Source organism: Equus caballus, chromosome 8 (genome assembly GCF_041296265.1).
Source record: "Equus caballus isolate H_3958 breed thoroughbred chromosome 8, TB-T2T, whole genome shotgun sequence".
Classification (NCBI taxonomy): Eukaryota; Metazoa; Chordata; class Mammalia; order Perissodactyla; family Equidae; genus Equus; species Equus caballus.
Genome location: NC_091691.1, coordinates 29,118,230 through 29,133,162, shown reverse-complemented (window position 1 = coordinate 29,133,162; position 14,933 = coordinate 29,118,230). Strand labels below are relative to the sequence as shown.

Genomic DNA, 14,933 nt, shown 5'->3' with positions numbered 1-14,933 from the left:
TGGATGCTGTATCTTGTCAAATGCTTTCTCTGCATCTACTGAGATGATCATGTGATTTTTATTCTTCATTTTGTTACTGTGGTGTATCAGGTTGATTGATTTGTGGATGTTGAACCATCCCTGCATTCCTGGAATAAATCCTACCTGATCATGGTGTATGATCTTTTTAACATATTGTTGTATTCAATTTGCTAGTATTTTGTTGAGGATTTTTGCATTGATGTTTATCAGTGATATTGGCCTGTAATTTTCTTTTTCTGTGATGTCCTTGTCTGGTTTTGGTATCTAGGTAATGTTGGCTTCGTAGAATGAGTTAGAAAGATTCCCCTCCTCTTCAATTTTTTGGAGGAGTTTGAGAAGGATAGGTATTAAGTCTTTGAATGTTTGGTAGAATTCACCAGGGAAGCCATCTGGTCCTGTACTTTTATTTTTGGGGAGTTTTTTGCTTACTGTTTTGTTTTCCTTACTTGTGATTAGTCTATTCAAATTCTCTATTTCTTCTTGGAAAGTCTTCTATTTCAAATTATTTTATTTCAGTTTTGGAAGGTCATATGATTCTAAGAATTTATGCATTTCTTCTAGATTATCCAATTTGTTGGTGTATAGCTTTCATAGTGTTCTCTTATAATCTTTTGTACTTCTGAGATGTCCATTGTAATTTCTCCTCTTTCATTTCTGATTTTATTTATTTGAGCTTTCTCTATTTTTTTTCTTGATGAGTCTCGCTAAAAGTTTGTCAATTTTGTTTATCTTTTCAAAGAATCAGCTCTTGGTTTGATTGATTTTTTCTATTGCTTTCTTAGTCTCTATTTCATTTATTTCTGCTCTGATTTTTATTATTTCCTTCCATCTGGTCTAATGTGTCATTTAAGGCCAATGTTTCCCTATTGATCTTCTGATTGGATGGTCTATCTATTGGTGTAAGTGGAGTGCTAAAGTCCCCTACTATTATTATGTTGCTGTCTATTTCTCCTTTTATGTCTGTTAATAATTGCTTTATGTATTTAGGTGCTCCTATTTTGGGTGCATAGATACTGACATGTGTTATATTCTCTTATTGGATTGTTCCCTTTATCATTATGTAGTGCCCTTCTTTGTCTCTTGTTACAGTTTTTGTTTTAAAGTCTATTTTGTCTGATATAAGTATTGCTACCCCAGCTTTCTTTTCTTTGCCATTTGCATGGGACATCTTTTTCCATCCCCTCACTTTCAGTTTGTGGGTGTCTCTTGTATGCAGCATATATATGGGTCTTTTTTTAATCCAGTTGGCCACCAATGTCTTTTGATTGGAGCATTTAGTCCATTAACATTTAAAGTAGCTACTGATGAATATGTACTTATAGCGATTTTGTTACTTTTTTTCTGGGTGTTTTAGTAGTTCTTCTCTGTTCCTTTCTTCTTCTCTTGCTCTCTTCCCTTGTGGGTTGATGGCTTTCTTTAGTATTATGTTTGGATTCCTTTCTCTTATTTATTTGTGTATTTGTTTATTTATTTATTTTAAGATTGGCACCTGAGCTAACATCTGTTGCCAATCTTTTTTTTTCTTCTTCTCCCCAAAGCCCCCCAGTAGATAGTTGTGTCTTCCAGTTGTAGGTCCTTCTGGTTGTGTTATGTGAGATGCTGCCTCAGTGTGGCCTGATGAGTGGTGCCATGTCCACACCCAGGATCAGAACTGGTGAAACCCTGGGCTGCCGAAGGGGAGCCCATGAACTTAACCACTTGGCCATGGGGCTGGCCCCTATTTGTGTATTTATTATAGGTTTCTGGTTTGTGATTACCATGAGGTTCATATATAATAATCTACATATATAGCAATCTGTGTTAAGTTGGTCTCTTTAGTTTGACTTCTTTCTAAAATCTCTCCTCTTTTGCTCCCCTCCTCCCACATTTTATGTTTTGGATATCCTGACCTAGTTTCTTAATTCTAGGTTTCATTTTTCAACACGAAGTTACCATCCAACCTTCTCTTAGATGGTCCCTGCTTTCTGTGAAATTCTAGTCCCTATTCAAAGGGGTGATTTAAGTCCATAGTTGTCCATCTTGGCTTCACATGGACTCACTGGGAAGCTCCCAGCCTGGGTCCCTCTACTCCCGCCCGCCACCAAGACTCTGACATAACTGGTCTGGAATGCAGCCTGAGCCTCACGATTTTTAAAAGTCAAAGCTGGGAACCACTGCTTTAATAAGGGTGGGCTTTGGGTAGGGAGGTCTTCCCAGACATCATTCCCACATCAGCCCCCTGACTTTCCAAGAGGACATTAGGATTAGAAAGGGGAAGTGAGGATCGACGATGGGGAGATGCATGAAAAAAGGGAAACAGGGGCTGACCCCATGGTGTAATGGTTAAATTCACGAGCTCTTCTTCAGCAGCCCAGGGTTCGCAGGTTCAGATCCCAGGCACGGACCTAGCACCACTCGTCAAGCCAAGCTGTGGTAGCGTCTCGCATAAAATAAAGGCAGATTGCCACAGATGTTAGCTCAGCAACAATCTTCCCCAAGCAGGGAAAATAAAAGCAGAGAGAGGGGTAGGGGAGAAGGAAGAAGATGACTGTGTCTTCATTGGGAAAATGCATGAGAAGGGCTAGCTTTCCCCATCTCATAAGGAGCTACAAGAAATGATAGACAAGACAAGTTAGCCCACCAAGACCATTCAAGGAAGGAGGTTACACAGCTGTGCAACGTATCCTTACTGAGGCTGACACAGGAGTGCAATGAACACTTGAGGCCACAACGCCTGCTGAGAGTCAACCATTTTCAGAATCCCACCTTCATGGAGCAGGTGAGGGTGGGCGGCCATCACACCCAGGCCAGGCAGCAGCACATTGTAAGCCGGCTAGGGCCACAAGGCGTCTGGCTGGGGTGCACATCCCCATCTGCAAGGAGAGCTTATCTGGTCTGTGTTTGTGAACCTTAAGATACGTGGTGAACCTTTCAGATCAGAAGGGTGTTGTCGTGTTTAGCTTTGCTGAGAAGGTGCAGGAAGGTGAGAGGGTATTCAGGGAGAAGCTATAAGTGCCAACCCATCACACCGACTATGAGCCACGTGTAAGCAACGCCACTTTGCTGCCTGACACCACGCTACGTTGAATGCAGTGTCCTCCTTGTTCAAAGGTTCTAGTATATCTCAGTTCTATCTAGAAATTTACTCTTGGAGTCATTCAAACTTGGACATCGGCAAATTGAAAACTACCCACAAAATGTTTAACATAAAGTTAACTGAGTAGGAAAGTGAAAGTGTTTAGAACATTTACAGGAGAGTATTTTTTTCATCTTTACTTTGGTATCAAAACAGTGACTGCATTTTAAACCCCCTTAATTAGATGCTTGCATGTCAATGTCTCCTTTGAAAGTGCCAGGGCCGGAGGGCATGGTGGGGTCTGCTTCTTTCAGAACACTGCTCACAATAGGAACCAACAGAGGCTATTTTTGGACAGCTGATGGTGACAGAGTTTATTCATTTAACAACATGCCCTTCCCCAAAGTGTGTTAGGTATGTGCGTGTTTACATCAAGACATAAATTAATGATGTTGAGGTACAGCGGACTCAACCAGCTACATCATCCGACAAGGAACAGAGTCGGCTTCCAGACAACCAGCATTTTGTAAGTAGCAGCGTCACTGGACGTACCCGGGATGACACTGGATCCCTCCTTCGGGCGGCATTGCTAATTCCAGATTCAGACGGAGCCATCCTCCGGGGGTGGGGGCTCTATTTCTCCCTCCCTGCAGACAGGGGAGCCTTGACCCAGGGCCCCTGAGACACACCAACGAAAGGAGGGCCTGTTCAGCAGAACTTCACATCCTGGGAGGGAGGAGCGTCTGCTGTCCCTGTTAACTGCCTTTCTGGAAAGTGACTCTGTTCTGAGGTCGAGGTGGCAGAATGACACGTCCTGTTACGTGGCACAGAATCTAAACGTGCTGTTGTCATCCTGAAGTCATCAGAGTTTAGAAGTTTAATTTGAGGTTTGTTCTTTTAAAAACAGGATGTAGGTTTGGCCTACATTTTTGAGTACGATGGTTGGAAAGCAAAGAGTGCAAGGAGCCCTCAAACCCTCCTGAGAAGGGAGAGGTCCCCCCTCCTCCCTCCAGAGTTGTGGCACCTAAACAGACTGACAAACCCTTCCTCCAACAGGCTCCGAGGCTCTCTGCTCTCCTCCCCGCCCACGCCCACTGCTTCCCTCACATGATGCCGTGGAACAACTCACTCCCACTCACTGTCAGAAGGTCCTCTAGGATGCAGCGACTTCAGGATCCGACGCGGGCCAGCGCAACCAGCGGAGGAGAAAGCTGTGCTCAGGGATGCTGTGCTGGTGTGGCCAGGACGTCATTCCAGTGACGGCTACACTGGGCTGAACTCACCGTGTGCTGGAGAACATCCCACGGGCCCCGAGTGCCAGTCCTATGATGGGCTGGAAGCTTGGACCCATTAGACACCTGTCCTGGCTCCTGATGCTGGGAGGGAAGGGACACCTGCACCGAACCCACAGACCCAGGCTCGGTCTCGGGTCACTGAGTGTCTTCCAGGCTACGGGCGATGTGACCCTTGTTCCAAGCCAGTTTTCAACTCACATCAGATGGGGAGGAGGGCGGAGCCCACAGGGGTGGCTGCCTGCTTTCCCAGAGAGCTCCCACCATCTTTGGGTCCTGTAACTGGAGGGTAAGATGTGCCCCGTGGCCTCACTCGCAGCGCTGTGTCTCGTGTGGAGAGAGCAGACCCGTGCAACCTGTGGGCCCCCGCACGCCTGTCAGGGCGTCGGATTTGCTGTAGAGGCTGCACCATGTTAAATGTGGCAGGACTCCCTTCAGTCGGTGTGTGTTTTTGTTTTTGCTTTTTGAACAATGATGGGTTATAGGTCATTTGGAAGACGGGGGAGAGGTGCCCGCTCTGTGATGGCTTACATGGGGCCCTATTGTCCATAGACAGTCCTGGAGCAGCAAGTCCAATTCTCTCCCCAGTTCTCCTTACAACCAGGTACCCACCTCACCCCGATGAGCCCAGGAGCTTCTGCATGCCGTCAGGACTGACCCGTAAACACACCTGGATGCTATCTGGGAGCACACAGTGCTTTAGATGAGGTTCTGCCTTACAGCTGAGGGATCTACGATTCCAACGAAACTGGCTCGATTTGTGGTGGACTGGAGCCGCTGGCCCAGAGCTCTGCTCTGGGGATTCGCCCAGGCCATGCATCTGATGGTGGACGCAGACTGGCTGGGGACGGGCACCGGGCAGTTCCCCTCAGTGCCCGCTGCTTCCCTCCAGCATCCTGACGAGGCGTTGATAGGTGTCTCTCTCCGCCTGCCACGAGTGGTGGGTCCTCACATACTCCCTGCCATTGGCCACGATTTCTTTTTCTAGCGCAGGGTCCCTCACCAGCCTCTTTGCCAGCTGGACAAACTCCTGCAGAGAAGGGGGCGGAAGAGAAGGAGACGTAAATAATTGGCGAAGGCGGGTTTGCAAAGGCATCCAGAGGTCTGGTCTGCATAGCTCCTGGTCTCTCCTCTGTCCACTGCTTTACTCCAAAGAAAGTGACCTTCAGGGGAGCAGACTGAATGCAAACACTGGGAGTGAGTAAGAAATTATATACATACACATACATATATACACACACGCACACATGCTAGGATGAACGTCCGTGGAAAAATATCAGTGTCATCGAATTATACTTCCTTCGTCTTTCTTCCCTAAATTGCCAAAACTTGTTATTTCTCTTTTCCTTACAGTGACTCTTAGGTTCACAACTTCTTCCCTCGTTTATGAGTATCAGCTGACATATAAACTTGGGTCTTACTCCAGAATCTGAGTCCCTATACACTATCCAATACCACTTCAGCCCCATTTGTTTCTCATTGTATCGGTTCTGCCATCTTTCCTGAGCGAGGAGTGTGTCTTCAAACTATGGGCATCTTCTGGTGTAATGGCGAGCACAGAGTTTCAGAGCCAGATCTGGCCTCAATCATTCTACAAGACATGACTTAGCTGTGTGGCGCTGAGTGAGCTAGTTAACCTCTCTGAGTCCCACATCAGTCACCCCTATGGGGTCAACAGGCACCTGGTTGGTAAGCCCAGCCTAGCCCCAGACTCCACAAGAGAAGCGAGGGGGAGGGGAGTTAACTGCCCTTGCCATTCCCACCATTTCTTCCGTCGCTCAGCTCCGACGGTATTTCTGCGTATGCTCATGACGTACTGATGCTCACAGACACAGCGCAGTAAGGAAATGGGCCTGCGGACCAGGTTTTAAATCAAAGCCTTTCACAATTGGAAAGAATTAGATTTATGCTGATTGTTGAAGAGTATTTGGAGAGAGGAGGGGAACACTCATTATTTATTATGCTTTCACAGAAGCAAAGAGCAGGGTCCACGAGCCAGGAGGCCTGGGTTTAAATTCACACGTGACCCTCTTGTGAGTGATACTGGGCACATTCTTTAACCTCTCTGCGCCTCAGTTTCCTCATCTTTGAAGCAGGGATAATAACAGCATCTGCTTGGTGGAGTGTTGAGAGGGTCGAGTCAACACCATGCAGACGCAGCACAGGCTTCGCTGTGGTCCCCACCGTGGTTCCCCAAAGCCTGCGTCAGTTCCAGCGAGGGCGCCACACCCGAGCAGCAGACACGGTGCTCTGCTTTTGAAAGGGACGTCCACATATTCTCAAAATTATTGTTAATTAAACACTGAATGCCTTTTACAGCTAGCAATATAAATAGCAGTATTTGTGATGGAGTGAAGTTCTGTTTTTATGTATTATGTATACACCTTACAGTAAACTGGTGTTCTCTTTGTAATAAAAACACGGCATATTTATCCCCGTCTCACTGTGGAACAACGTTCTCATTAGAATTCCCCGAGACGCTTTGCCTTTCGTTATTCTTTCATGACGCCGGTCATGTCTGTGATTGATCGGACGCAGAGACTTTGGCTGAAAGCCACCCCCTTAGGATTTCTCCAGAAAGGCTGAGCATTTTACAACCAAACCCTGAATGATAGCATTTCTAGGAACAGGATGTGATAAAATGCACTTTTTCCTCTCTGCATAAAAGACTGAGCAGAAGCACAGACGTAAGTGAGGCAGCAGGGACTTGGCGAGGACCGAGGCACGCCTTGACGGCCAGCAGAATAAAACCCTGGGTGAGTGGCTGAAAGAAAAGAAGCAGCATCAAGAAAGGAAAAGGAAAACCTCATTCTTGAAGGGTAAGAGGCACTCCCTGAGGCTGTGGGATTATCTTCTTCTGGGCTAAGACAGCTCCTCCATCACGACCGAGTCAACAGGCTGAACGCACGTCTGTGGACAAGGAGCAGTGCGAGCTGGTACAGACCCCGCCACCTGCCTGCCAGGGCAGACTGTGTGCAGAGACGGGGGCAGCCTTCCCTCCACCCCTGTGTGCACATCTCGTTGCAATATGCCTCTCCCACTCCTCCCACTGAGGCGAGGGGTCCATTTGCTCAACTCTTGACTCTGAGTTGTTCCTGTAACTTGCTCGACCAACAGAATATGTCAGAGTTGATGCAGTTTGACTTCCAAGCAAAGCCTCAAAAGCCCTCACAGCTCGCACTCTTGCCACCTGAAGAAGCCTGAGCTGTCTCCCGGAGGACGAGAGGCCATGTGGACAGCGCTACCCAGCAGCCGCCCACAGCAACCACCAGCCACGTGGGGCACGCCTCGTCAGGGACTGAAGAACCATGAAACGAGAGCTGCTGAAAACTTCTGTGGGACAAGTACGTGCGTCAGTCCACCATCATTCTAACCACAGTTCAGCAGATTTCATGTAACCGCCAGCTGTAGAACTCGCCAAAAAACTGATCAGCCGAATGCCAGATACTTATTGGGGTGGGGTGCTCATCGAGGGCCTTATGCAATGTAATGATCTACTCTTTATAAGGCATGAAAGGGTACACAAGCTAAAACAATTAAAAGGAAACAGACACCGAGTGTGGGAATTCCATCCCATAAGAGATCCAGACACGGTTCTACATCAGCTTCAGAAACCCTAGTGCCCACCAGGGCCAAGTGGGGAGGCGGGGGGTGCCTGACCCCAGTGCCACCTGAACGCAGGCCTACACTTGTTGCTGCATTTCCTATGTTATTCCAGAGAAGTCTACATTCTGGACATTTACGTGAAAGTATTCCATGTTAAACACCAACAAGTAATTCAAAAAAATTTTTTTAAATATTGGCACCTGAGCTAATATCTGTTGCCAATATTCTTTATTTTTTTCCCTTTACTTCTCCCCAAAGCCCCCCAGTACATAGTTGTGTATTCTAAATGTAGATCCTTCTAGTTCTGCTGTGTGGGACACCGCCTCAGCATGGGTTGATGAGCAATGTCATGTCTGCTCCCAGGATCCGAACCAGCGAAACCCTGGGCCGCTGAAGTGGAGCGTGCAAACTTTAACTACTCAGCCACGGGGCCGGCCCCAAGAAATTCAAAATTTTAAGTACACAGCAAGCTAAACAAAACACATGTGGGGACCAGAGTGATCCGAGGGCCACAGGTATGCAAGGCCTGGCTTAGGTTGTAGATTTCTGAAGTTTTTAAAAAAAAATCATGCAGAAGAACATGGTTTTGTCTTCATAATAAGATTAGCGGTTGGCCATTTTCAGAGTTTTCTTCCCTTCTGAGTCGTCTGTAACCGCCAGGGAACAACTTCGCCACGAATCCTTTTTTTCTGACTGGCCCGAACAACGGAGGCGCCACCAACACCCTGGGCTCAGAATCAGTGCCAGTTTTACAGAATGGATGTTTAAACCCCAGTGGGGCCCTTCTCAAAACGACGTCCCCTGAAAGCCACGGGGCAGGAGGGCACCCTTCCGTGAGAAGCAGACGCCTCGTGCAGAGAGCACGCGGGAGCTGGGAGACGCAGCATGGGGCGGTTTTACAGAGCGTCGCATTCTGACGGCCTTCGGTGAGTGACAGGCACTTATTCTTCCGAGAGAAGCTGAAGTCAGTCCTGTAGAAACTCCGCACTTCAGGCTCGGTGTGTTAAATTAGCCTCAAAGCTGCTTCTCCAGGGGCTTCAGATACGAAAACCTACCGATGGGCGATGTTGCCGGGAGGTTTCTGAAGACTGTCCTTAAGATCTCTGGCTTTCCTTGGGCTTTTCTGCTTGGACTGTGCAGTCAAGGAAGGCTCAGTCTCTGCCTCTGGTCCTCAAATTTTGCTGTAACAATCTCTTATGGAGCTTGTGAGTGTATACATGTACGTGCGTGCGCATGTGTGTTACGTGTATGAATATACACATATAGATAGACTTCCAAACCCCCGTCTCCAGGATTCTGTTGGGTAGGCTGGGTGGGGTCCAGGGATGCCGTCTCAGTCTGTTCCGGCTGCCAGAACAAAATCGTAGACTGAGTGGCTTATAAACAACAAACTTATTTCTCTCAGCGCTGGAGGATGGAAGTCCAAGACGAAGGGGTCGGCAGAGTTGGTTTCTCCCGAGGGCCGTGAGGGAGACTGTTCCTGGCTTCTCTCCTGGGTGCGTAGACGGCCATGTTCTCCCAGTGTAGATGGTGTCTGTCTGCCCGAGTTCCCTCCTCTCATGAGGATGCCCGTCATATCAGATTGGGGCCCACCCTAACGACCCACTTTAACGTGACTCGTCCTGTAAAGCCCCGTCTGCACAGGGCGCACCACGGAAGCTCCGCCCTTTCCTGGGACAACACCCGAGCTTGTGTCTAACACATCCCCCCAGAGACCGGGACCTGAACACAGAGAACACAGGAGAGGTGGGGCAGAGTGCTGGGTTCTTGGGTGGCTGTTCTAGACTACCGCTCCCAGGTGGCACGTGCGAGGTGGTGGGGAAGGGGCAGTAAACGACCATGAACGTCTCGGTGAGAAAGTTAACCCCCTTTGAATTCTCTCTTGCTCCTGACTGAGTCATAGAGAAAGCCTCCGCGAGGGACGCACGCGTTTCTTAACGCGGCTCTAAGGAGACAGCTGGTCTCTGGCCAAGAAGCGCCGGCAGAGGCCAGAATCGGCCAGAATTCAACAGTAACAACAGCCAGTGGGTATTAAGCTCTTACGACCAGGTAACAGACCAGGTTTCAGAACCCAGGATTTGGGGGATTAGTAACGTGGTTAATCCTCTATTAACATATGCCCTCCAGCAGGTCTCAGCAGCCCCGGTAAACAACACACCAGAAATTCCGAATCAACGCGTATGAATAGTCACACCGAGCAGGGTAAACAAGCCACAGATAACGTCACACCAGCTCAGACGAAAGTTGGCCGTCCACTGAGTTTCTGGCAATAAACACACTAAAATTGATTTTTCAAACACTTTTTGGATTTTGGAACTGCAGAAAGAGACTAGGCCTCTGTGCTATTACTATGACTCCTTTCACAGTGAGGGAAACAGGAGCACAGAGAGGTCCTGCCCAAGGTAACCCAGCAGTAAGTGGCAGAAAGGGGAATAAGTCCAGCCCGGAGCCGATGGATATCCTCCTCTGGGCTCGGATGCATCACAGATGGATGGAGCCAAACCCACAGAGCTACCGCACGGATCAATGAAATCTGGGAACTGGTGATGAAACTGAAAACAAGGACAGTGAACATTTTCTGTGTTTCTCATTCTCTTGCTTCCGACTCCTAACACAGCGCCATATGAAATGCACGAGTCCACAGAAAGTCACTCTGCTCCCCTGACATGCTCAGGAGGCGGGAAAGAAGAGAGGCAGGGAGGGAGAAGAGGGGGCCCAGGAGACCTTCCAGTGGGCACAGGACCCACCTTGGCAGACAGTCAGGAGAACGTGCAGAGCCCTAAGAATCGTGGAAGTAAACCAGTGGAGGCAATCTGCTCGTGCTCCCGGAGACGAGAGGAACGAGGGCTCGCTGGTAGTCATCCGAGGAAAGCGGAATTGGGAGAGGCCCACCCCGGGTCCGGGCAGAGCAGCGGGCGCAGGCCCCTCCAGACCCAGCAAAGGCCCCTGGTCGGCATTCTGTGGCTGAGCCCCACGTGGCTGCCACCAACCCACAAACACCACCTTCACGAGTTCTTACGAGCAGCGCCTCAGCGGGTGGCCGCTGTCCTTGTCCACAGGAGTGTCCAAACGCCGCCCAGTTGCTGGGGACAGAACACACCCCCTCAGATCCATCCAGTGGCTCTGCCTTTGGCCACATTGACTCAATGTCCCACGTCTCCTGACCCAGCACACGGGATAAAACACCGGTTCTCACTGGCAAGTAACTCAGCCCCAGAAACCACGGCGCTGCGTTCCCTCCCCGGACAGCGGCGCTGCTCTGACTCACACGCGCCCCACGGGCCGTGAACGCCAGGGAGAGGAAGCTTCCTGTCTCCTCATCTGTGGGGGCAGGGACAAGGACCGAGGTCCCCCCGAGGGCTGGGCCGGCAGCTGTGACAGCTGACACCGAACAGCAATCGTGTGTGTTACGGAACCCAGCGGCCACGGAATTCCCCGCACAAATGGGTCTTCTACAAAAGGGATACTCATGCGTGTCTGTGCCCTGAAAAGAAGGTTCTGGAAAAATATGAGCTTGTCTTCAAATTGTAAACTATGGATATTTTTAAATTTAATTTTTATGTTGTCAACTTCTCTATTAAAAATGTTTGTATGATATAAAATTTATTTTTAACAAAAAAGATTAGAAACGATTCATCCTGATTTAGAGAGAGTAAGACTTAAGAACAGCACGGGGGCCAGCCCCGTGGCCAAGTGGTGAAGTTCGCACTCTCTGCTTCGGCAGCCCAGGGTTTCGCCAGTTGGGATCCTGGGTGTGGACGTGGTACCGCTGGTCAGGCCACGCTGAGGCAGCATCCCACATGCCACAACTAGAAGGACCCACAACTAAAAACACATAACTACGTACCGGGGCGCTTTGGGGAGAAAAAGGAAAAAAGAAAATCTTTAAAAAAAAAAAAAAGAACAGCCTGAACCTCAGCCCCACCGTGGTTCCCGGTGAGGTCTTGAGGCAGTTAACTGTGGGCTCATCCACACAGTGGGCTTATAATAGCACGTCTGTCCTTGTGCGGATTAAACAAGATAATCCACGTGAAGCACACGGTGTCTGCGGAGCAAGCACTCTGCAGGTGTCAGCTGTCTTATTGAGTGTTTTTCTGGAACAATTAGTGGAAACCTGGCAGAAAGCAGGAGCAGCAGTCCAAGAGGTGGCAGTGGGGGGTCATGTGACAGCTCCAGGCAATGGCGCGTGAGCAGGAGCGTCTGCCCCTCTTGCTCCAGCACCCTGCCCCCCCACCTCCTCTTCTCTTTCCCCAGCTGCCTCCCAGACGTGGGGCTCTGGGGGCCTGAGAGGAGGTGGAGCCGCATGTGGGAGGAGCCTGGGCCTCTTCGAAACGATGGGGAAGGCGCCTCACAGCCCAGGGAGAGGGGCTCTGGCCTGAGCAGAGCAGACACCAGGTCTTCCCACGCTGAGCCCAGATAGGGCCTTCTCTGTTACAGCAGCTCTCACCACTAACCCACACATCCCATGGGCATCCTCCGGCTATATTCCACACAAGGGCCAAGCTGCTCCAGGCCACGGACCCAAGCAGAGACCTTGCTCCTTCAGGCACGGAGCAGGAACGCCCTCGGCAAGAGGCTTTACATGTGCCACTGAGATCTGGGAAGAATTATAGAGACCGTCCCTGTCTATGGTTAAAAAGATGGCTCCTGGGCTGGGCCCTGTGGCCGAGTGGTTAAAGGTCTGAGGGTTTGCAGGTTCAGATCCGGGGCACCAACCTGCTCCACTCACCAGCCGTGCTGTGGAGGTGTCCCGCACACAAAAAATACAGGAGGATTGGCACAGATGTTAGCTTAGGGCTAATCTTCCTCAGCAAAAAAAAAAACAGAGAGAGAGAGAGAGATGGCTCCCCCCACCAAAACTCAAAGCAGAGGTTGAGCTCCCAGAGGAGGGGAAATGAGGACAGCAGTGCACTAATTAGGAGGAAGGAAGGAAGGAGGAAGGAGGGAGGGGGAGGGGGGGAGAGAGAGAGAGAGAGAGAGAGAATGAATTTCCAAGCAAAGGCATTTGTGCTCCAAGTCTAAATGCCCAATAAGGAGACAGCTGCCCCTTTGCACTCTCTGTGGGGCATCTAGCAGTGGAAGCTGTGATTAGGATGGAGCCTTCCAGGAACACTCCCGGACACAGACACCAAGCCTGACACGGGCCGATGCCTGGGCAGAATGACTGTCATCTGCTACTTTGCAGAGAAACAAGGAAAAGAAGCCACTGAATAACACCCGCGTGGATGCTGTGCGGCTTCACCTCAACGGAAACAATAAGCTCTTTCTGGGAAGGTTACCCCTTTGACGCTCTGGCGTAGTCCTCTCTCCTGGTCATTCCTGAGCACCCACTGTGCGCGGAGGCCCACAGGCCACTGGGGAATACATAAGGCGACCGCCGCCCTCGGGGACCCTCCAGTCTGATGGAGGAGGCAGCTGGCAAAAAAGCAGGTGCACATTTGTGAATCGTGCAGTGTCAGGAAGGAGAAACGCAGGGCGTGGTAACAGAGAATATCAGGGATTGGAGCCCACTGCAGCCCCCAGATTCTCTCCCAGAAAGTGACAGTGATGCCTAGAAATGGTTGCTGGGAGCCAGCGCAGGAAGGGCAGGGAAGGGCGCTCCTGGGGAGACGGGCCAGAGGTGAGCGGGCTCTTGCTGGGGAACTGGGGGGGCAGGAGCAGAGGGGAGGGCGGGGGGTCCTGCAGGCCCCGAAAGCCTGAGTCAGGACGCGGGGCTCAGCGAGGCAGATCTCCAGCCCTCCTGGCCTTTCCCAAGCAGTGAGCCCCACCTGGTGGCTCCGTCCTCGTCCTCCTCACCTCGCCCAGCCCGGCTCCATGCCACACTCGCGCTGTGGCCCACCCGAGGCTTCCCCTTCCTCCCCCTGCCATCTGGGTCACCCTGACCCTAGTGACGGGGCCACAGCAGAGAAAGCAAAACAGGACCGGGTCTTAGGAAGAGGTCTGATTGCCCCAAGAACTCGGACAAAAGGGTGGTGAGCACAGTCCTTTAGAGAAAAGTGTCCACTCTCTCTAAACAAGAGAGGAGGCGAGGGAGGGGGAGAGAGACAGAGACAGAGGGAGACAGAGAGAGACAGAGCGAGACAGAGAGAGAGGGAGACAGAGACAGAGAGAGACAGAGAGAGAGGGAGAGAGACAGAGGGAGAGAGACAGAGGGAGAGACAGAGACAGAGAGAGACAGAAGGAGAAGAGACAGAGACAAAAGTAGAGATAGAGATACAGAGATAGAGGGAGAAACAGAGACAGAGAAAGAAGGAGAGACAGAGAGAGAAGGAGAGACAGACAGAGAGGGAAGGAAAGACAGAGGGAGAATAGAGACAGAGAGAGACAGACACTGAGACTGGAGCAGAGGCAGCCCCAGGGGGAGGGAGGGAGGGGACAAGGAATCCCGTGTAAACGTCAGTCCTCAGATCTGGCTGGGCAGGGGCTCTGCAGTGAGACAGCCTGGTTCAAGTCCAACCCCACCCCTTCCCTGTGACCTCAGGTGAATGACCTGGCCTCTCTGGGATCATTAGGACAATGTCCGACAGGGGTCTTGTGCAGAACAGATAAGACGCGGGAGAGGGCTCCCACAGCACTGGGTGGAGGGGAGGACCAGCCCCGTCGCTGGCTTCCTGCCGCTGAGCCGGGCTCCCAGCACTGGAGCCACCGCCACTGGGGGCTGCTGGAACGCGGCCAGTGCACCTGAGGCACGGCACTGTCCATCTTTAATTTCAATCGATCTAAATTTCCAAACTGGTGCTCAGTTCAGGTATTGCAAAACTTTGAACAACCTGGGTGTGCGAGTCTGCTTTTTCAACTGTAAATGTTACGGAGTCTACATGCAAATCAAGTATTTCGATACAAATTTAACCTCCGAGCTGAGATGAGTTACTGTGTAAAATATCCACGGGATTTCAAAGGCTTTGTATGAAAAAAAAGAACGTAATATCTCATTAACAAGCGATTATATTGATTACCTG

General features: G+C 50.3%; 1 protein-coding gene across 5 annotated transcripts in view; it reads right to left on the bottom strand.

Annotated features, from left to right (window-relative positions):
• Positions 1–3,423: 3,423 nt before the first annotated feature.
• Positions 3,424–14,933, bottom strand: part of GLT1D1 (glycosyltransferase 1 domain containing 1) — a 100,522-nt gene continuing 89,012 nt past the window's right edge. For all 5 annotated transcript variants that reach the window (XR_011441396.1, XR_002809801.2, XM_023647333.2 and 2 more), the window contains one exon: positions 3,424–5,398. Coding sequence is in view for 3 of the 5 variants with exons in the window: in XM_023647333.2 (XP_023503101.2) it covers positions 5,237–5,398 (162 nt within the window). In the remaining 2 variants the exon portion in view is untranslated. The remainder of the gene's footprint in view (positions 5,399–14,933) is intronic.